The 23,707-nt window shown below is 38.3% G+C and overlaps 1 protein-coding gene across 1 annotated transcript in view; it reads left to right on the top strand.

The window, feature by feature from the left end:
* COL6A5 (collagen type VI alpha 5 chain) overlaps window positions 1-23,707 on the top strand; it is a 159,194-nt gene that overhangs the window by 114,388 nt on the left and 21,099 nt on the right. The window contains exons 33-37 of the mRNA XM_073883726.1: window positions 1,970-2,454; window positions 4,838-4,931; window positions 5,479-6,138; window positions 9,425-9,512; window positions 11,700-11,908. Of these exons, the coding sequence (XP_073739827.1) occupies window positions 1,970-2,454; window positions 4,838-4,931; window positions 5,479-6,138; window positions 9,425-9,512; window positions 11,700-11,908 (1,536 nt within the window). The remainder of the gene's footprint in view (window positions 1-1,969; window positions 2,455-4,837; window positions 4,932-5,478; window positions 6,139-9,424; window positions 9,513-11,699; window positions 11,909-23,707) is intronic.

Here is a 23,707-nt window from a genome sequence, read left to right as displayed (position 1 = left end):
TTCCTTCTATGCTGACACTTTAATTTTGTGATTATGGCTATAGTTGTCAATGTCATGTTTCTGATTGTAAAATGGTGACACCCAGGCCCAAGCCCCTTCACACTATTGTGCTTTCTAGGTCCTGTCTCAGTTTCACAATTCAGTTTCTTTATGGAGTCGGCCCGCATTGCTGGGGAATTCAGGGACCGGGCTCTGAATGACCACGTTCTCTTGCTCTGTTGCTGACCCTGTGGACACTGGCTTCTTGGACCAGTGATGTTTCTTTTCCTGTCTCTGACCCACACACACATATTTCATCTCACCAAGTGCCCACCTCTTATACACCTGACCTTGCTGTGGATGGTCTTCCTGGGGCCTGGACTACCAGTGGGTGTCGCATGGCACCTTAGATCCCTTGGACCCCATTGCCGCTGAAGCGGTTATGTCAACGTCAAGAGCTCCTGGACTTCCAGAAGCCTGCTGAAGTAGACCCATGGGGACTTATCCCAAAAGTTTGACCTTATCCCAAATTTGGCATCATCAACTTTAATTCTGAAAAATAAACAGACCAAAAAAACCCCCCAAAACTTACACATATAAGTACCCAATGAAACTTCATGGATTTGAATTAAGTTTATCAGGTACTCTGCTGGGCACTAGGAAAAGGAGAAAATAAAAATAAATAGAAACTGGTTCTGCTTTCTGGGAGAATCTGTGACAATAGGTCAGTCTTGAAGATGCTTGCCTACCGCTTCTTGAATAATTTTTAGTATTAGGGCAAAGAAGGGAAGAATACTTAATTTTTCATATTTTACTGTTCATTATTAGCTTTGATATTTTTTCTTCACTGTAAATTCCTTGATTCAAAACATCTCTAAATCAACCTTTCCTCTCCTATTCTATTGCTGAGAACAGTGGGTTGGGGTATGGGATATTTAGAATCTAATGTGCTTGGGGAGTTAGCCAGCTTGAGGATAGTAGAGCAGCCTATGTAGGTGAGGGTGTTTGTTTTTTAAATAATCCCTTTTTCTCTTCCTGTGTTCAGACTTTAATAGCACCTTGAAAAGTTAGGTTTGATACATAGGGCAGATTCCCTATGAGGTTCCTAAAGTTCAATCACCAGAAGATTATTAGCATTGAGTTGGAAATTGCAAACAGCCCCATTTTTATAACAGCTCATTGCAAGCCTGCTGTGGTCATGTTGCTCCCTTCCTCCAGCCACCTTTGCTTTCATTTAAAAGCTAGCTTCTGAGGGTCCCTCAGGGCTCTCAGGGTCTCTCAGGGCTATGAGGGCCCCTCTCTTGGGAAACAGCCTCTTTGGCCTCCAAATGCTCATGAAGAATAATAGTCACTCTGTACCTCTCCGTGGAGCAATCGTCTCCAGGATAGATTCCTTGAGGGCAGGCTTGAATTTGGGTCATCTTTGCATGTATCTCAATGTATGTCACCCTGCATATCACCCAGCATGCTACTTAGTGAAAATTTATTGCATAAGTGGATGAAAATCTTCTGACTGACTATAGTTATTAGTAGATCATTTCTGAAGATTTTTGAAGACAGTAAACTCAAAACCCTCAAAGCTATCATTTTCTTTTATTAATTTTTTAAAAATTTTACTTACAGTAAAAATAATTTTTTGTGTGTGAGTCCCATTTCAACACATGCATAGATTCATGTAACCACCACCACGATCAGGATTCAGAACTGTTCTATCAGCCCAGGTACCCCTGTCAATTTCTTTTTAAATAGCAGGCTGATTGAGGGCTGTGAAGTCTGAGTATTATACCACTGCATATGCACGCTCTAGACTCATGTAACACTTTAACATGAACAAAGAGTTACTTGTGCGTACCTCTTGTTCTGGAGCTGGAGGCAGCACCTGCATCTCCCTAGTCCTTGGTGTGAACCAGCCTCACCCCTGGAGTAAAAGGAATGGGAAGGGCTTTTGATCAGTGAAATAACGTCATACTTCTGCTTTTCATGTTTGCAGAAAAGTGTCCAGTGTACCCAACAGAGCTGGTATTTGCCCTGGACCAGTCCTACGGTATCTCCGAACAGAGATTTAATGAAATGAGGGAAATCATTACATCCATTGTCAGTGACCTTGACATCAGAGAAAGTAACTGCCCTGTGGGAGCAAGAGTTGTTGTAGTTTCCTATGACTCAAGCACCAGCTACCTCATCCGTGGGTCAGACTACTGTAACAAGAAGCAGCTCCTCCAGCTTATTTCCCAAATGAAATATCGACCCCCCAGAGAAGCCCGAGACATTGGTAATGCAATGAGGTTTGTGGCCAGGAACGTTTTCAAGCGGACATATGCGGGAGCCAATGTGAGGAAAGTTGCTGTGTTTTTCGGTAATGGACAAGCGGCCAGTCAGTCATCCATCATCACCGCCACCATGGAGTTCAGTGCCCTGGATATCAGTCCGGCAGTCTTTGCTTTTAACGAAAGGATTTTCCTTGAGGCTTTTGAGGTAAGAACTTCTCTTGGCAACCTCTTCATGTGTAACATGGTAAGATGGGGATAGTGGCGAGTATGGGGGGTGGGATCCATGATATTACATGATACATGATACAGATATTTTCTGCAATTTCCCCAGCTGTGTTGTTGCCAGGGTCCATGAAATCCAATGTTTAATAACAACAGTAGTCAGTAATAACAGTAGCCACATTTGCTCAGCTCTAGCTGTACGCCAGGCACTGTCCCTAGAACTTGACATACATACTCACAGCCCTCTGAAGTGAATGCTGTTGTTATCTCCATTTAAAACACAGGAAACTGAGGCCCAGAGAATTTGAGTGCCTTCTCCAATTTTGTACAGCTAATAAATGGCTAAATCAAAATTCGAACTAAGGTTTGTCTGATAGAAGGGACCATGAATATGGGGTTCTGCCAGCCTCCTGCAGATCAGGTGTTTCTCACATCTGTCATCTGCTTTGCTATATCTCATTGAATAGCTGGTCTTAACTTATGATGGATGAAGTTTAGGGGATCTCTGAGCCCCTAATGTTGTGTAAAACATTTAATGTAAATGAACATATGAACCCAAGAGAGGTTTGGATTGGCAAATTCTTGTAGGAACCTATGTTTCTTCCTCTCCCCCCCGCCACACTGAAGAATTTCTCCATCTACTGTTCTATTGTTTTTAAATTTATTCGGATTGTCCACGAATGACATGCTCCTGGAGCTGGATGAAGCCATGGTGTCGTCCAAGAGGTTATAAAGGTCTAGATATATACACAAACACCTATATTTCTACTGTAAAAAGAAAAAGAAGCCCTCTATAACACAAAGAGAATCAATCTGCTCATGACAAATCCAGGTAGTTTTTGGGAATAGGAGCCACAGGGAGAGTCACAATAGAAACTGACAAAAAGGATTGAAGGAAGTCAAAGTTTTCTCTATAAAAATAATTACCTCCCAACATACTAGATTATTTACTTATTTGTTATTTTATGGTATGTGTCCCCTACTGCACTATAAGGTAGAGATTTTATCTGCTTTGTTCGTTTCTGTATCCCCAGAGCCTAGAACACTACCTATAACATTACAGGCATTCAATAAGTATTTTTTGAATGAATGAATGAGCGAATGAATGAATGAAGAGCATATGGTTTATTCCTATGAATAAACTTCCTTGATTTACCAAGGCAGCATTTAGTCTTTCCATGTGGGACAAACAAGATCAAATACAAAATAATACCCAAAGCATCCAATTTTCATTAAAAAATAGTAAGGAACTTGGTAAATGCTTTATGATTATAAGACTTGAATAATTATAAGTATTTTCAAATGCTCACTCCACACTTTACAGAAAAACAGGGTGCGGTTTTTCTAACCCTTTACCTTCCCAAGGGAGAAGGGAAAAAAGCATGAGTATCCTTGTGGATTGAGAGATACCTCATCATCACCTGGGAATGATAGGTTTCTTTCATTGTAATGAAAGTATCTGCCTTCCATGGTGCCTCAAACAGAGTAAATGCCCAATAAATAGCTATTGACTCACTGAATGAATGAGTGAATTAGAGAATGAATGAATGCTACATATTGCCCATTTCAGTAAGTATTAATGCAAGAAAAACAATCAAGAGACAGACAAAATCAGGCCATGTACTACCAAGAATTTTGAATAGACTTAGTGTCTTTTGTCTACTATCTTTGGAAATAAACTTTTAAATCAGAATTTGTGATCGAAGAAGTCCACTTGACATCTGAAAGATATACTTTCTTCTACATAGTGTTATTGGGGTGGAAATAGTTGGGATCACTGCTTAAAGAGGCCAAGGGAAACTTGTATGTAGATAAAATTTCTGCAGGATCCAACTTCAGAAGCTGATGTGTTGTACATAATCAGCTGGTGCATAACCAGAAGCATATAGAGGTGCCTGGCTGGCTCAGTTGGTAGAGCATGAGACTCTTGATCTTGGGTTGTGAGTTTGAGCCCCACATGGGGTACTTAAAATAAAATCTTAAAAAAAAAAAGCATGTACAATTCAGTGAAGAATTTCAGAATTGGAAATAAGTGTGAGATTTTAATGCTTGCCCCGGTAGGTGAATCTGATGGTTATCATGTGATATTTTTCTCACAATAAAATAAAGATGCTGATACCTGCCCTACATACTTCTTTGTGTTGTCTAGAATAAAAGGGGGATGGTGTGTGTCTGACAGAGAGAGGAAGAGAGAAGCAGAGAAAGAAAGAGAGAAGATGTACTGAATAGAGCAAAGGGCTCTAATGCAAGATAATGGTGATTAGTTAGGGGTTTTTCAAACTAATCCTTAAAGTGAGCACACAATAGCTTCCTTATAATGGTTAAAGAAAATGAACAAATAAGCATATACTTGTTTTTCATTACAGTTTGACAACACTGGAACATTTCAGGTGATCCCAGTTTCTCCAAATGGGGAGTATGAGCCATTAGAAAAATTTCAACACTGTACACTTTGCTATGGTAAGACTCATGAGAATTTATTGTGCAGCAACAAATGCCTTCTGAGTGAGTTATTAAATCTGGCTTTATCAGATATTTCTAGTTTTGAATATAGATTCTATTTTAAGTTTCCCCGTCTTCCAACACTATACATCAGGGTTTCAATTTCTGTAATATTTAGAGCTTCCAGAGAATGTGAAAATTGGTTTAAAATACCATCCCAATTGATGTGGATTTTCTTTGGGTACAGTTTGGTAGTGTGTATCAAAAACCTCCCAAATACTGAGAATAGTTTCTAAATGAGTTTAGACGTGACTTGCCGACTTCAAGCATACATGCTACCTACATCTGCTTTCTACAAAGACCTTCCCAAATTGCCTTCTAGTGGCCACAGAAATATTGGGACATTGAAAATTCTTCATTAATTTAAATAATGTGAGATTAAAGAGGTATTGATCAGATTATTATTTCTTGGTAATCAGTCACTGAATCACTTGAAAAAGATCTCAAACAACAGTGTCTTGTTGTGCAGACATTGAACCAATCATGTCTCTCTATGTGTTTTCAGATAAATGTTTTCCGAATGATTGCATCAAAGAGATTTTTTTACCTGAAAATTCATACATGGATGTAGCCTTCCTCTTAGACAATTCTCAGACTATAGCAAATGATGAGTTTAAGGCTGTGAAAACCTTGGTGAGCTCTATGATTGACAACTTCCACATTGCATCAGACCCTAGAATCTCAGACTTTGGTGATAGGATTGCCTTGTTGAGCTATTCTCCTTGGGATAGTTCTAGGAGAAAGAAGGGTGTGGTGAAAACAGAGTTTGGATTTACAGCTTACAATGACGGAGTCCTAATGAAGAGGCACATTCAGTCTTCCCTCCAACAGCTAAAAGGAGAAGCCACCATTGGCCATACCCTACTATGGGCTGTGGAGAACCTCTTCCCACAAGCGCCGAACTTGAGAAAACACAAGGTCATTTTTGTGATCTCAGCTGGAGAATATCATGACAGAAAGGAATTCTTAAAGAGGGTGGCTCTGAGGGCCAAATGTCAAGGCTATGTCATATTTGTGATTTCCCTGTGCTCTGCATATAATGAGGACATGGAAGAGTTAGCCAGCTACCCACTTGATCACCATCTGATACAGCTTGGGAGAATTCATAAACCAGATCTGGATTATATTACGAAGTTTATAAAGCCAGTTATTTATTCAATCAGACGTAAGTCATTATTTTGTTTTTCTTCTTTGTTTTAATAAATTAGTGTTTGTTAATAGTAACACATCTTTGAATCTATAGCTAACCCAAATATACAAATTAGATGGTGAGATGGGGACAGGGATGGGACACATCCTGCTTATACTTTGTTTTTCCTTGGTCCTAATGTGGTGAGACCTTTTTCATGATAGAATGTCTTTTATACAAAATCTCAGCACTAAAAGCACAGAGTGATTGGAGGTCTCTAGAGCCACACCTGCTCAACCTAAAGAAGTTTTAGCAGTCCTTTGATGAGCATTTACATAAAAGTTTGCCCACTGCACCTAGTTTATTTTCAACTGTGGCATGCCCTGGAGACCTGTATGAAGGTTTAAAGACAGCATAGACCTGTGCTTCCAGAAGAGCATAAGCATACAAATCACACAGGACTCTTATTAAAACACAAGTCCTGGTTCAGTATGTACAGGGTAGAGCCTGAGATTCTGCATTTCTAACAGTCTCCTCAGTGATGTCAATGCTTCTGGTCCAAGAATGACACTTTGAGTAGGAAGGCTTGAGGCCAATGCCCTACAAAATGTCACCCATTAGATGGATAATACCCACAAACTGATCTGCAAGAGAGAAATACATAAATTGAGAATAAGCATCTGCGAACTTTTTTTTAAATTTTATTTTATTATGTTATGTTAGTCGCCATACAATACATCATTAGTTTTTGATGTAGTGATCCATGCTTCATTGTTTTTGTATAACACCCAGTGCTCCATGCAGTACGTGCCCTCCTTAATATTAATACCCATCACCAGGCTAATCCATCCCCCCACCCCCTCCCCTCTAGTACCCTCAGTTTGTTTCTTAGAGTCCATAGTCTCTCATGGTTCATCTCTCCCTCCGATTCCTCCCTTCATTTTTCCCTTCCTTCTCCTAATGTCCTCCATACTATTCCTTATGTTCCACAAATAAGTGAAACCATATGATAATTGACTTTCTCTGCTTGGCTTATTTCACATAGCATAATCTCCTCCAGTCCCATCCATGTTGCTGTAAAAGTTGGGTATTCATCCTTTCTGATGGCTGAGTAATATTCCATTGTATATATGGACCACATCTTCTTTATCCATTCATCTGTTGAAGAGCATCTCGACTCTTTCCACAGTTTGGCTATTGTGGACATTGCTGCTATGAACATTGGGATGCATATGGCCCTTCTTTTCACTATATCTGTGTCTTTGGGGTAAATACCAGTAGTGCAGTTGCTGGGTCATAGGGTAGCAATGTAGACATTGCCACAGCATACAAGTGCATGAACAGTGTACTCTGTCTCATATAACAAGATAGAAACCACAAGTGTCAGTCTGCAAAGGATTAGGAATAAAAATACCTTCCCCACAAATGGTTTGAGAAACTCTCTTAGAGCAGTGGTTCTTGATTGGAAATGATTTTGTCCCCCCAAACATTTGGAAATGTCTGGAGATACTTTTTTTTTTGTCACAACTGAGGGAGAGGGAGAGGATACTAGTATCTCGTACGTAGAGACCAGACATGATGCTAAACATCCTACAATGCACAGGATACCCCCCGAAAAAAAAAAAAGATACAGCCCAAATCGTCAATAGCCCTGAAGTTGAGAAACCCTGCCCTAGGGCATCCTACAGAATCAGGGCTGACCCCTTTCTTTCTGGGACTCTACCAGGTTTAGACCTAGGTTCTGTTGGAACCAAACCTACCACACTTTAAAGTCCAAAGTGGCCCTGGTATTCAAGGAATCTCCAATAGCACTATCATGACAATATCTTGAGAGTTCACTCTCCATTGCAGAGAGGGCTCCACCTTTTTGCTGTAACTCATATTTGATTGCAAAATCCAGTAACTTCCCCCTTGGGAATATCATGTTATTTCTTTAACTCTAAATGCCTTCAATTGTATGATACACCATTATATTATGTAAAAATAAATAAAAAGTGCTTCCGATTAAATGTTGATACCAACTTGCCTATCTGCAAACTCTAGTTTTGTATTTTATAGTAACTGAAGAGTTCTTTTAGACAGACTGGCAGATGTCACTCTTGTGCATGCATGAACAGGGAATATGTGTGAAATAGACTGGTGGGGGCATCCCTAGCACTTCTTTACATTCAAAACTGGACTCCTGTGAGCTATTTCTTGACTCCAATTCACTGAGATCTATCTTGTTCAATGCAGTATTGTTCTTTATGTCATCAAGATTGATGGCGACACAGCACTTTTAAAAAACTCTATAAAACAATTCAAAGCTGGTCTTGCTGGGCTCTTAAGTTAGGCTTTGCAATGATTGGAGCTAGCTTACTTTTGATTGCCACCTGAACAATGTTGGTAAATATATCCAGTTCAGTGCCTTCCCATAACCACTTGGTTCGTAGTGGTTAAAAGACCCCTCTACTAATACTTCTGGGGATTATTCCTAAACTACTGCCCTCATTCTACAAGTTTTGGTACCGGCATGTTTGCTGCTCCCACATGCACAGGCAATGCATCCTGTATCACTGTTCCCGCCTTACTAAGGCACCTGGCAGATGCAATTGATTAGAAGACTTAGTCTATTTCAGAGAAATGGGGGGTGGGGGGTGGGTGGGGAATGCTCATCTTAGAACAAGAGAAGTACAATTGTTATAAAACCATAAACATTCTCTGAGATATTTTCATGGAATTGTGGATCATTCCATGGCCAAAAGCCTCCTTTAACTAAAAAGTATTTTCCTGAATGAATAAAAATAATGATATACTTTTTAATATAAAACAACAGTGGGAAGGGAATAATGGAGCATATTATTTAGGTCAGTAAGCCAAAATCTTTTTTCTTTGATTATTTTCCTCCTAGGAAATTGGTGTTAATGGGTACAGAAGAACAGAAATAGCAGCATGTAATAAAATGCTACCCTTTCTATGTTTGTTCTATTAACAAAAACCCGAGTGAAAAACTTGACAGATTCAGAATAAAATTTCCCTTAGATTCTGTTAGCCTGAGCATGTGGAAATCATGTGTTTCTGCATCACAATTAACCTTAAATGAACAATCTGAGGAGGTTTGTTTTCCATGAGCCTACTAATTCTTTGGCTGCAAAACATTCTAAAATCAAGTTTTAAATGCTGTTTCTAGTTGCTACTATTTTCTGCTTCCACCCTGGCCAAGTTTTGCTGAAACATTGTAGTGACATTGATTGCTTCAAGAAGATTCCTTTTGGGATTCTTTTTCCTTAGCAAACATAATTTCTGATTTAAAAACCTAACTCTAACTTTGCTCTCTCCATAGGAGGATTCAACGAGTACCCACCACCAGTGCTTGAGAATGCCTGTAGACTCATCTCAAGAGGAGAAGCTTATCAAAATAGTGATCTTCTGTGAGTTAGAAATCTCTTCTATTTACAAGCGACTGTTAATTGACTGATGGGTGTATAATTGCTGATGGCAGGTTATTAGGTTGAGGAAGCTAATAAGATCTCTCAAGTAAAGTCTTCCCATGTATTCCATTTTCTGTAGCAGAAGCTTCACAGCAAGGATGCTTTATGGATTGATGTTTCTATAGCATCCTCATGAGCTGTATTACAATTTTGCCTTTCAGTTCATGGTTTCCTGAGCAGTTCCCACATTGAAATCTATCCCAGAATAGAACCCACAATATAGCCTTAGCCATTGCGACCTCACTTCCCATCTCTCTCCAGGATCAGAACTCAATTCTGGCCACGATGGACTCTTGTCTGCCTTGTGTGAACAGTTGCTTCACCCTCCTTGGTCTTGGGTCACACCACTTGGAACCCTGTCCCTTCCAGTGAAAGCTTACCCAACGTCCATGGCCCTGACGGAAGCTATCTCCTCTTTGAAGCCCATTTTTACTTTGAAAATCGTTACTTTTGTGTACCTTCTTATACTTCTGTGGAGGCAGTTATTACAGTTTATCCCAATGTCTTGTCTCAGTGAAGTCTGGGGTTACATACAATTCATTGTTTCATCCCCCACAAAAGATAGCATAAAAGATCCCACCATGTAATTGCACATATAAGTATTTTTTCTTAAAATTGTATCCTAAGTAACAATATAAATAATCTGAATAAATCTTGAACCTCAAACAGAATGAGTGGCCCATTTGGTTTCTCTCTGCTTCTCTGTATTTCCCCAAGCTTGGATCCCTAACTGCAGCCTTGCAAAAACCCAGATTTAAGCCCGTAATTACTTCTTCTTCTCAGATTGCAATTAAGCAAAGAGCTTCTCAGTATAGATAAGGTCTCTTACACACATCCAGAAGCACAATGGCAAGATGAAGCGTGCTCAGAATTCATTCAAGTACATATTCCTATAATGTCAGATTTCATTCACTTGGCAGTTTAGCAAGGAAGTGTCCAGCTGCCAACACCTGAAGAACAATATGGCACTGATGTCATGTGAAGCAATATTTCCCAGCATTGAATAGGTCATAAATTCATTTAAAGGCAAATCAATTCTTACAGAACTGCAGACAAAATATAATGTTATTCAGATACATACAAACATAAATATAGCTGCAAATACTCTGTTTATAGTTCTTGTGCAACTATCAGACTAAAATAAATGTGCATCGAATCCAAGCAAACTCAGTGAAACACAAATTTAAAACACTAATTTAATAATGGATGATTCTGCTTTGCCAAAATAGAATTCCTGAAAACTGAAAAAATGTGGTAAAAGAAATGTAAAATATGATGCGTGTTGCAGAGGTATGCCTGCTTTCAGGCTGCCTACTCTGTCGCATGATGCCTTAATTCCTCACCGCTGTCTTCTCCTGTATTCTTGCAGAATTGTCATTCATATTGTGTGTCATATCATTTGGCTTTAGCTTTGTGTGAATGTATTATTCATGTATTATGTCTGACTTTTTTCCCTTTCCTCATTAACTCCCAACAGTTAAAGTAATATTGCCAGGTGCCAAATACTAGTATCAAATACAGATATGAACATGGACATTGAATGACATAAAGGTGCATAAATAGAACAAAAATAAGAATCAACTTATATTGACTATGTTTTCTAACATCGTCTAAATAAAAACACATTCTCAAATTATCACAGAGAATTCTTAAAGTCCTAAAAATATAAATGTAGACACCATTTTAAGAGATCTGATGTCAATGAGATAAGTTTTGTATAATCTTATTCTTCTCAGAACAGTTCTCGATTTCTGTTTTCTCTGTTTTCTATGGGGAGTGACATCAATCTGAGAGATTGTATGGTTGTTCCAAATAACCTATGATCGAGTTTCCTGTCATTTATCTAAAACTCTGTGGCAAATCAGACTCAATTTATTCCAAAATAATAGTTATTAGGCTATAAGCAGATGAGGGAAAAGGAAGGCTAAATGGGAATTGTTTATTTGTCAGTTTATTCTTTTTAATAATAACAAATCTTAATAATTTTATTGAAAGGAATTTAGATATTTACCACTTGGTTTTTTTTCTAAGAAATGATTAAGTAACTATATCAAATTGTTGAGATATTTTATTTGCATTCCCCAAAGCTACCAAGATTCATCTCAAACTTTTGTTTTTATCTGCTAGATTTACTCCTGAGCCATATGAGATTTCTTCAGGAGAGAACAGCTTCATTGGCCAGGAATTAAGTGCTGGGAAAGACTCCTCCTTCATGTGGGAGGACAATGGAAGTAACCATTTGGTTTACATACCAAGCCACATGCTCATGCCACAAGAATTAGCGATCACATATGAAAAAGGTCAGGATTCTGAAGAAATTGCAAGTTTAACTTCTGGTAAGGAAACAAAAAGTTATGATGGAATTTTTAAATAACGGGGTCTTCGTCTTCTTTTTGTTTTAAAGATTTTATTTATTTATTTGACAGAGAGAGAGAGAAACAGCAAGAAAGGGAACACAAGCAGGGACAGAGGGAGAGGGAGAAGCAGGTTTCCCACAGAGCAGGGAGCCCGATGTGGGACTCGATCCCAGGACCTTGGGATCATGACCTGAGCTGAAGGCAGACGCTTAATGACTGAGCCACCCAGGTGCCCCTAGGTCCTCGTCTTTTAATACTAGCAGAGAATCAAGTAAATGAAGGCTGTTCTCTAAGGCAAATTTTTTCAAGTTCAAGATGGTAGCTACAGCCACTGCTTTTGTTGAAAATGAAGGTTTACATGGTGATAGGCACCACTGAGATGACCAGTGATATGAGCTCTAAGAAATGTCCCTGATGTTCTCACCAGGCTTAAGATTTCTCTAGAAGGTTAGTGTGATGTAGAAGGAAACAATACAGAGAACATCGGAGCAAAGGACAGATTAAAATCACTTTAAAAGCTGGCTGGACCAGTGCCTCGGACTCTGTGATTGCATGAGAAGGTATGGTATTTTTGAGGTACTTGGAAATGAGAGAGCACAGACCGTCCCTCTGCCCTGCTCTCTACATTTGAGTGGCAAAGCAAGAATACCTTCTGGCAGAATTTAATAGGTTTCAAACAAATCAGATACATAGGATTTTTGTCTGTGTTTTCATTAAAAGGGAGGACATTCTAAATAGACTTCAACCATTTCCAGCTATGCATGTAGAGGCTTCCAAAATGCTCATTTTGCCAGAATAACAGCATTGAAAGCATTATGTCTGAAGTATCATGTAAGTTGTTAGATGATGCAAGTTTAAAAGAAAAAGGGGCCAATTTCATGCCAGTTATTCCTAAGAATGAATCACATTCATTCTCAGCAACTTCCTTGGATAAATACCTTTTCTTTTCCTTGGGTTCAACACTCACATCCCCACACTGTCCCCCTATTTATGAAAGACCAATATTTGCACTTTCACTTTAAAACCACTGACTTTTCAAAGCTAGAATTAATAATAAAAAAGTCAATCATTAGTTGGAAAATAGGCTTAAAAAAAGACGTTAATGCAGTAAAACGAAATGTCTGTAGTACCACGGCATCAAGGTATTCATTGTGTATATTTTTTAGTTAAACAATTTTTATTATCATATAGACATAGCTTAAAGAAGAGAATAAGATATTTCTTCTTTTGGGTGTTCATTTCAATGTTATGGTGCAGGAATTTATTATGGTTTGGCTTAAAAAGAAAAAAAAAACGTTGTTTGGCATGGTTAGAATACCAAATTATCAATTGTGATCATTTTGTTAGAGGTAAGCATCCTAAAGTCTAATAACTCAGAAATGTGAATCTTTTCGGGAAAAGACAGATATGATTGGATATTTAAGAAAAAAAGAAAGAGGGGCACCTGGGTGGCGCAGTCGTTAAGCGTCTGCTTTCGGCTCGGATCATGATCCCAGGGTCCTGGGATCGAGCCCCGCATCTGGCTCCCTGCTCAGCGGGAGGCCTGCTTCTCCCTCTCCACTCCCTCTGCTTGTGTCCCCTCTCTCTATTAAATAAATAAATAAAATCTAAAAAAAAAGAAAAAGAATTCATCTTTGTTGCCATTTTTAACAACCATTGTTTAGTAATAATAGAAAGACTTTTTTTCATTTGGTTTACCAGATGTTGGGGAATCAAGATGCTTGTAGCCAGGGGAAGGTTTATTTTGGCTGAAGAAATCATTGTACATGGCTCTACTAAGAAAAAAATGTAGATTATTAGTTGCCCTTCTCCACTTCATTTCTCCTGCGGTGGGTTGAAGTGTGCTGGGAGTTCCCTGGAGGATTATGTAATGTTGTGGTAGCCTGCAAACAGTGTGAGTCTCAGACTTAAGGATAATAGATATTTTTTATCCTCTAAAATAAATCTGAGTTTCACATCACAAGCGTTGTCTAGGGATTTTGTGCTATTCCTTCCTCCCTTCCTTCCTCCCTTCCTTCCTCCCTCCCTCCCTCCCTCCCTCCCTCCCTCCCTTCCTTCCTTCCTTCCTTCCTTCCTTCCTTCCTTCCTTCCTTCCTTCCTTCCTTCCTTTCTCATCTTTAGCCAGTTGCCAAAACCTACTGAGGACTTTCTATATAATGTGCCATCCTCATGGAGAGTACATTGTGTGGTTCAAATATTTTATTCCAGTTGCTAAGAGATGAACTTTGATTAGTTCCAGATGTATTGCACAAATAAAATGTTGATAACTTGCATAAGCACCTCCATATGCCATGCCTGTTCCTCATTTATAATGTGATTCTTATGTCTGAGGGCTGATCTTTCTGCCCTTGGAACTGAGAGTCCTGGGGAAAAGTCGGGAATCTAAACCATTTAAGAAATGTATAGTTTCCAGAGTTCTGTGGGCTGGTAATGAGTTGTGTATCTTCCACGAGAAGCACAATCACTATCTATCTATGCCTCTCCTTCTGCTTCTTACTACCTGCTCTGATTTCCAAGTTCGTCTTCAATCCATCACCTTCCCTGGCCCTCTCCAATCCTTATAGCAGCTGAAGGACAGTCTGTATCAGAATCACCTGCAAGTCCTTCATAATTGCGGGTTGCTAAGCCCTCCTCAGAATCACTACTTCATATTTAGGGGTGTGAGTGGTAAGGAAAAGGCTAGAAACTTCAAAACCACCATAGGTGATTTTTGTATGTCTGCAAATTTGAGATCCACTATCCCAGGGATTCTCAAAATCTGGTCCCTGCATCAGCAGTACCAGCAGCATCAGCAGAAACTGGGAACTTATTAAAATGCAGCTTCTCAGCACACATCCCAGCCCAACCAAATCAGAAACTCTAGAGCTGGGGCTCAGCAATCTGAGTTTTAACAAGCAGCAAAGGTGGTTCTAATAGAGGTTGTGTTTTAAGAACCACTGCTCATCCTACCACTTTGGCATGCCGGATTTGCTCTGCGATTCTCAATGGAGCTGAAAGAAATTGAGTACCTAGTACCACAGAACAGAAGTGGGAATTCCTATTTCCAAAGGATTCCAGGTGAACTGCATTATAATTTTATTTTACTCATCTAAAACCACTGAACAGTCATGCTTCCCTCCATCCAACATCTAAAAACACCACTTTTTAAGATCTAAATATATAGAGATAATATCATGAATTTTGACCACAACATGTGCAATATAAAAATTCTTTGGAAAATTCAGTCCTTCTTAATTACTTACCAATGGAATACACATAGTTCTCTGGAATTATGTAATGAAAAATGGATGGTTTAATTCTAATTAAGTTGCAACTGTTGACCCAGTTACAAGCCTAGCACTTTCATCAAAGATACTAGGTTAACCAATATTTAAGATATAATTAGTTGACTTTCAATATTAAAGGACAAGATAATTTGTATTGAAATGTTAAATACCAACACAAACTCAGCCTGAGGCTCACTCATAGCTTTAAGGGGGTCTCAGGCCATAGGATAACATCATTTCAATGAATTTCACTGAGAAATGGGAAGTAACACCTCTCCCTTTCAACTAGCCTGGAATTGTGCTTTGGGGAATTTACAGAGGCTCTGTTTTACATTTTTTATTTTTCTAACCTTAATCTGATTCTGATCTACAAATCAGCTTTTTTTTTTTTTAAACCAATATGTCTTTTGACTTTGATTCAATCACAGGGTATTAGAGCTGGAAAGGTATTTAGTGATCACTTCTTGCAAATTCACCTGGGGGTAATTGCACTCTACCCACCCTGGGAGACATATTTCAATGTCTGGAGACAGTTTTTGTTGTCACACCTGGGAGGTGCTACTGGCATTTAATGGACAGAGGCCACAGATGCTGCTAAACATCCTACAATGCCCAGGACCTTCCCCTCACAACAAAGAACTATCCTGTCAAACTGTCAATAGTGGGAGAAACCCAGTTTTAGAAGAAACTTCATGCCTGCAAGTTCATTCAGGAAGATTCATAATGGGGACTCACAATTCCTACACCCTGTCCACTATTTCCCCGTTATACTGTCAAGATTCTGCTAATTTTTAAAAAATTATAAAAGTACTATCATATATAAAATTTGAATACAAAGAATCTCAAATCAAATAATTGAGCAAAAGCTATTTGTAGTGTGGAATATATTCTTTGGTTTTTCCATTGGTCTATAGATTTACATCATTTCATTCAATTGGATATCCTGCTTTTCAGATCATATTATGTCATACATTTTACGTATTGCTGCAAGCTTCATACTGATTTTCTGTATCTCATAATGTTACTTTCAATGAATGAATTTATTTATCTCATTGAACACTTAGCTTGTTTCTAATTTTTGCTGTCATGTATTGAATTTGAATATATTATCTTGACTTCTGCTAAATTCAAATCTGTCCTGGACTTAAGTGCAGCAGAATTGGCTTCTGAGTCACCTGTGGAAGACCAGCTGAATGTCCTACTTTCATTTCAGTATACATTCTAAAGAGGAGGTCAGTAATAAAACTGTGGTCATATCTGAATTTTAATGACATGTTTCATGAACTCTTTAGGAAATTGCAACCACCTTGATGTTCTCTGGGGAATAAACTGAGTTTCCTGATTTTTTTTAAACTATAGACTGAGGTTGTTGCATTTACTTTTACTTGGGAATTTATTATATTGTTATTACAGTTTTGGTTGTCTTCCATGAAGGTTTTGCAGTGGACAAAACTGATGCAACATGATTGTTTGGCGTATGTGGACTATTTGAATTCAAGTGAGGTTTCTGTATGTCTCAAGCAATCATTTATTGCAAGTGATAAAGCAGTGTTCTAGAATACTAGTGACATTTTTTTTCATGTGGACCCCTTTCTTATGGAATAAAACTTGGATACTTGTAGTAATTGGGTGATAGTGGTGGTGTTAGAGGGGGTTGTGATGACAGTGTTGGTGCTAGTTGCGGTGATAGTGAAGACAGTGGTGGTGAAGGTGTTAGCTGTTGCTGATGGTGGTGGTAAAGGTGGGTGGTAGAGATGTTGGTGGCAGCGATACTGTTTATGGTGGAGATGGAGGTAGGGGTATGAGAGTGAGGTAGTGATGATCGTGGTGGTGATACTGGTAGTGATGGCGAGGTGATGGTGGTGGGAACAGTGGTGGAGGTGTGAGGGTGGGATGGTAGTAGTGGGGGTGGTCGAGATGAAGGTGACAGTGACAGCCCCCGTTGAGGGCTTACCATGTGAAAACACTGGGCATTTTTGTGGATTTTCCATAGTTATTCAGATGTTCTTTCATGTAGCAAATATGTATTGGCTCCTGTTCTGAGTTAAGCCTTGAGTTAGTCTCTTTGGGGGCTTGGCGTGCTTTTTTGTTTTTTGTTTTCTTGTTTTTTAAAGACTCAGACAGAGGCCCTGTCTTCAAGGAGCTTTTGGTCTGACAGAGTATATTCTGTGTGTACAAAAAAATGCATAACACGAGTCAGAAAGTATTCAGTTTAATTAAAAGTGCAGATGGAATGCTTTGGGGGCCAATATTTATTCCCTGCAGTGCAATTCTCAAAGCACCATATGCACTGTCTCACTTGATGATTGAACAATGTGTGAGGAATAATCATAACCACAGAATCTACTGCTTACTTAGCACAACTTTGTGCCAGGCCAATGCTAAGCACTTTATACACATGATTTCATTTAATCTTTACCAAAAAGTCTATCATCATTATTATTATTATTATTTTATTACATTTTGTATTTTTTTAAAGATTTTATTTATTTAGAGTGTGCACATGCGAGCAGGAGGATGGGCAAATGGAGAGGGAGAGAAAGCATCTTAAGCAGACTCCTTGCTGAGTACAGAGCCTGACACTGGGCTCGATCTCATGACCCTGAAATCATGACCTGAGCTAAAATCTAGAGTCAGACACTCAACTGACTGAGCCACCCAGGCACCCCTACATTTTGTATCTTACAGATAAAGGCACTGATGCAAAGGTTAAGAGCTTCAAGCTCTTAGCTTTAAGTGGTAGAGCCAGGACTTAAACCCATGCCCACTAACTTTTAACTATGTATGCCATGTTGCCTGGTGATGGCATTGTCTGGATTTACAGATGAAATTAATCCAGTTGCCAAATTTGAGAATAAGTTCAATCACATCATCATTTGGGAGAATTATTTTTAAATAATTTCAGTAGTGCAATTTTATTTCAAAAATTTAATTTCATTAAAAAAAATTCCTGCTTATAAACTCATCCAGAGGCTAAAATGCCACAATAAACTGGCTTTATAAACTGCTTATAAATTCATCTAGAAGCCAGAGCACAGAATAACACCATAAAGACCAAAATGCTAGATCTGGATAGCTTGGGTCTAAATAATTCCTAAGGCATGTGTCACTTTTTCTCAGTATGCTGGTACCTTCTGCAGACTTGTTTCAGAGTGTGAAGTAGACTGCAAGAGTGAGCCTTTCAGACTAAGTGCCACCTAGAAAAGTTTAGGTCAAGAAAAATATTTATTCTAAGTCTTTGGGGGAAGAGGATGAATCTATGTTAAGACAGTCTCTTCTACTTGTTTAGGCAAATGGGGGAAAGAGGACCTCATACAATAAAAGAAGGGAATTTTAAATATGTCTGTATTTCCCTTTGCATAAAATTCTTGTGCCTCCTTCCCTTGCTGCCCCAGCTTAGAGCCTGGCCAGTGACCTCAGCAGACAGGAGGGAGGACAGGCCTGGGATGGCATCGTTAAATGGAGAGGTACATAAATTATTGCCAACTCCTCTGTAGTTAAACATTCACAAACACAGCAGAATGAGTTTTCTCATTTCTGAGAGCATGTGCGCATATGTGCATGTGCAAGTTGTCTTCCACTAATACCTGTTGACTGCATTTTTTTCTTATGGAAATTCTCATTTGTGAAATATAGTAACATAGGCAGGATTTTCAGATGTCTGGGACTTTTCTATTTGCTTATCTCCCTCTAAAAATTATATTTGTGGAGTGCTTAGGATATGTTAGGCACTGTGCAAAATTTATTTAATTATCTAAAAAACTTTATTAGGTTTTATTAGTTTATTATTACTGTTTTTTACATAATGAAACTTAAGTATGGAGGGACACAGGGTCGCAGAGGTAACAAATGGCAGAGACAGGACTCAAACAAACTCCAAATATTCTGCTCATGACTGCTGCTCTACAATGCCTAGAGAAAAAAAAATTGCAAATTTTATTTAATTCATATGGTTGCCTACTTTTGGAAGAAAACTTCCTCTAGTGGCTTCACTCAGAAGGAATAGCAACTGACCAAGAACCTCATTTTTCACACCAGGTCCCAGGGCCTTTGGTGAAGTGGTTAATATGTCCCTTAATGTGTGCTCTACCCTCATATCTGAGGACCAGTTCTTCTGAAGGAGTTACATGAGTGGGGCTCAAATCCTTCCTCTACCACTTAGAAGCTGTCATTTCTTGGCCAAGTAATTTTCTCTCTCCAAGCTTCTGCTTGCTCATCTGTAAAAAGGGGAATGATGGTAATTCCACCCTCGTAGTGCCCTGTGGAAGGTTAAATGAGAGAAGACATGCACAGAGCTGAGCATAAGACCTAAGTGAACTGAATGCTCAATCAAATACTCAGACAGTGGAAAAGCAGGAAAGAAAACATTGCCAACCTCATGGGAAGTCTTATAAAACAAGGTTAATTTAATCTACAGTTCATGTGGATAGAAATAGATATGTAAGGTAGCCCCAGTTGTACACGTGGCTTGCCTATGAAGACCACATGGCTAATTTTGGCCCCTGGACAAATTCCAAAGCAGATTACTGGATAACTCATGCATATCTTGAGGTTTACCACAAACGCCATGTAAGGCAGCATAGCTACTCTACAGCATACGTAATCCCAGTCCAAATGGCTCAGGTCTTATAGATTCTCCTTTCTGTCTAAGTTCCTTTTCTACCCCCACTTCTCCCTAAAGTTACTGGAGCACACATCGTATTGTGGCTTAAATGTTGGCCAAAGTTAGGCTAATCACTGAGGCCGCTTCCCTGGAAATCTAGCTGGATCCCTCATTCCTATCCAAGCCTCCTCCACAATAAAATGAACCAGCCTTTCCTCCTCCGCCATTCTGAGGAAATTCTTCCATAGACTTGAAGACGGAAATTTGGCTCCCTGACATTTCCAGAAAATACACAGCATTGCTGTGAGCTATGGATATATTGTGTCCACACTCCTGCCAGGTTTTCTTGAGAGAAAATATTTTTGAAGGCCGACTCTCCCTAAGTACGATGAATTTTGACTCAAAGTAGAATAATCATGCTTCATGTTTGACTAATTTTAGAGTTTCAAACCATATGAGTCTACATTTAGCTTCTTGATTCTCATGCTAATCCTGTAAGTAGGAAGAGAGCCTATTTTTACAGATTTTGTGGGCGAAAATATGCCTCCTTAGAAAATAATTCTTCAGGGTACTTTGGAAAAGGATGGAGATTTTGCTCAGTTATAAAGAGAAAATTGGGGGAAAATCAGTAATCTTTTTGATATGGGCATGCATGAAAAAATATTTCACTATCATAAGTCAATCCTCCTCTTCTATCAGAACATTTATGAAATACTTTTCCTCATGCTTTAACCAAGTGTGTTGATTGTTCTTCTTAAAGAAGCCAAAATACTGTAGTTGGAAAACATAGATCCTAATGACAGAGCAGGTAGGGGTTAGTCATCTCCAGGACTGTAAACTTCCACATGACAGAAGTGTCCATTTGACTGACCTTCACAGCCTAATACACTATAGCCAAGAACTCTAGAAGTGTTTTTGATGGTGATGTTTTAGGGCTAAAGTATGTTACATAGCTGTCACAGCAAGGAAGAATATGACATAAATGCTTTTGTCTGCACTTCCAATTTCATATTTAATAGTTTAATCACGGGCTTTTATCTTGATAAACAATTCCAAGAATTTAAAACTAGGTTCCTGGTGGGGAATGGGAAGCCCACAAATTTTATACCTGCTTGTGAAATGCAAAATCTTGTCAATTACTACAAATGTATTGATAAAGGAAGAATCTGGTATATAAATGATGAGTTCTTAGTCCTTTTGTGAGAAGGAAGAGAACATAGGAACATCTCAAACAAAATGGCCAGATCTCACCTATTAGATAAATATTTGTATCTCTACACACCAACACACATGAAACAATAGTTTTCAAGACAATGGACATCAAGAAATGAAAGACTGATCCCTGAGAGACAAAAACAAATGAAGTAAAACCTATGATTGCTCCAGCTTACTGCTATGGGGCAGGAAGAAGGAATTGGGGTGAAGCCCAATGCACTCCTTGAGATGAGGAGACAGAGATGAGAACCCAGGGAGACCAAAGTGGTAAGAGTTCCCAGGACAAAATGCCAGAGAGGAGAGAGCTGCACAGACAGAGAACACCAGAGATATGCAAAGGGTCCCCTCAATTATTCAGCAGAGTGGTGAGGGCACATGCATGTGATGAAATGCCCTGAGCCTGGGGGAAGAACCATCAGAAAAGATTACAGAATAGTTCCAGTTGCTCACAGAGGGCCAGGAACAGTGCCTTTTCTTGCCAGAAAGCCTGTAAAAACTCATAATTCATAGAGTATTGGAAAGAAAACTCAGGGAGGTCTTGTCTCAGTAGGGGGAATAATTAGCCTTAAATTAAGCACTGCTCTAGACTAGCCAAACAAATCATAATAGCAAGACCTAAAAGGAACAAATAGTTTTCATGTAACATGAATATTTGTAGTAATACACAAGTATTCCACATCCAAAAAGGAAAATTTCACAATATTTGGAACACAAAGAAGCATGAAAACATGACCATAATCAAGAGCATAATCACTCTAAAACAAACGAGAACTGACACAGATGTTAAAATTAACAAAGATATTAAAACAGTTATTATAACTATATCTCATATGTGAAAAAGTTAAGTAGAGACATGGAAGATACAAAAAAAAAGATTCAAATAGAATTTGTAGAGATAAAAGTTGCAATGTCTAGGATGAACAATATACTGGATGGGATTAATAGCAAATTAGATTTGGTAAAAGAAAAAATCAGTGAACTTGAAGATGTAGTAATGGAATTATCCAAAATAAAACTCAGGGAGAAAAAGGATTTTTTTTTAAAATGAAAAGAGCATCAGAGTTCTAATACCCTCTCTCAATACTTGGTAGCAGACCAGCAGGAAGACAGTAGTCTTGAGCCACACTAGCAACTAACCTCACCTAATGGATATTTATAGAACACTCCACACAACAACAGAATACATATTCTTTTCAGTACACATGAACACTTACCAAGATAGACCATTTTGTGGGCCATAAAGCAATTCTCAAAATTTTAAGAGATTGAAGTCACACTAACTGTATTCTCTGACCAAAACAGAATTAAATTAAAAATCAATAGCAGAAAGATCTTCAAAAAATCCCTAAGTATTTGGAAACTAAATAAGATGCTTCTAAAAAAAATCCATGGTCAAAGAGGAAATCAAAAGGGAAATTAGAAAGTATGTTGAATGAAAATAAAATCACAATATGCCAGAATTTTTGAGATTCCACTAATGCAGTACCTAGGTCATCTATAGCATTAAATTCCTATGTTGGTAAAGAAGAAAGTTTTCAAATCAATGACTTCAACTTTCACCTTAAGAAATCAGAAAAAGGAGAACCCTGGGTAAGCAGCAGAAGAAAGGAATTAAAATTAAAGTGGAACTCAATGAAATGGAAAAGAGAAAATCAGTAAAACCAAAAGCTGTTTCTTTGAGAATATCAATAAAATCAATAAACCTATAGTCAAAGTCACCAAGAAAAAAAAGAAGAACTACTAATATCAGGAATGAGAGAGGAAACAAATACTAAAAGGGCAATCAGAGAATATGATAAATAATTTTTTTGCCTATAAATTAGCTTGGGTGAAATAGACAAATTTCTTGCAATTCACAAATTACCAGAGCTCATTCAAGAAGTAATCTAAATAGCCCTAAACCTATTAAAGAAATTGAATTTGTAGTTCAAAATTTCCCATACAGAAAACTCTAAGCCAAAATGACTTCACTGGTAAATTCAACAAAACACCTAAGGAAGAAATAATATCAATTGTACACAAACTCTTATAGAAATCAAAGAGGAAGGAATTCTTTTTTTTATTTTTATTGTTATGTTAATCACCATACATTACATCATTAGTTTTTGATGTAGTGTTCCATAATTCATTGTTTGTGCATAACACCCAGTGCTCCACGCAGAACGTGCCCTCTTTAATACCCATCACCAGGCTAACCCATCCCGCCCCCCCCAGAACCCCCAGTTTGTTTTTCAGAGTCCAAAGAGGAAGGAATTCTTTCCAGCTCATTCTCTAAGGTCAGATTACCATGATAGCAAAACCAGACAAAGACTTTACGTGAAAATGAAACTGTACTCCAATATTCCTTATAAACATAGCTGTAAAAATTCTAAACAAAATTTTAAGTAAATCAAATCCAATAATATTACCTTGATTGTCATAATCATTACACAAGGTGTAGTGATATCAAAACACCACATTGTACACCTTACAATTTTTACATAACTTTTGTCAAAAAAACTCAACAATAGATAAAAAAAATAATGTGGAGTTTACCCTAGAAATTCAGAATTATTTGAGCTACAAACATGTAATGGAGCGTTTGCCCTGTTAATAACATTATCTATGGTGGGTTTTTTTTTTTTTGCATTCTATTTTATTATTAAGGTTTTATGACATTAATACAGGTTAATTAATTCATTTGTGGGAATTATG

The sequence above is a fragment of the Callorhinus ursinus genome, unplaced genomic scaffold (assembly GCF_003265705.2).
Source record: "Callorhinus ursinus isolate GAN/ISIS: 27379988/994484 unplaced genomic scaffold, GSC_fseal_2.0 scaffold1, whole genome shotgun sequence".
Taxonomy (NCBI): Eukaryota; Metazoa; Chordata; class Mammalia; order Carnivora; family Otariidae; genus Callorhinus; species Callorhinus ursinus.
This window is presented reverse-complemented; position numbering and strand designations above follow the sequence as displayed.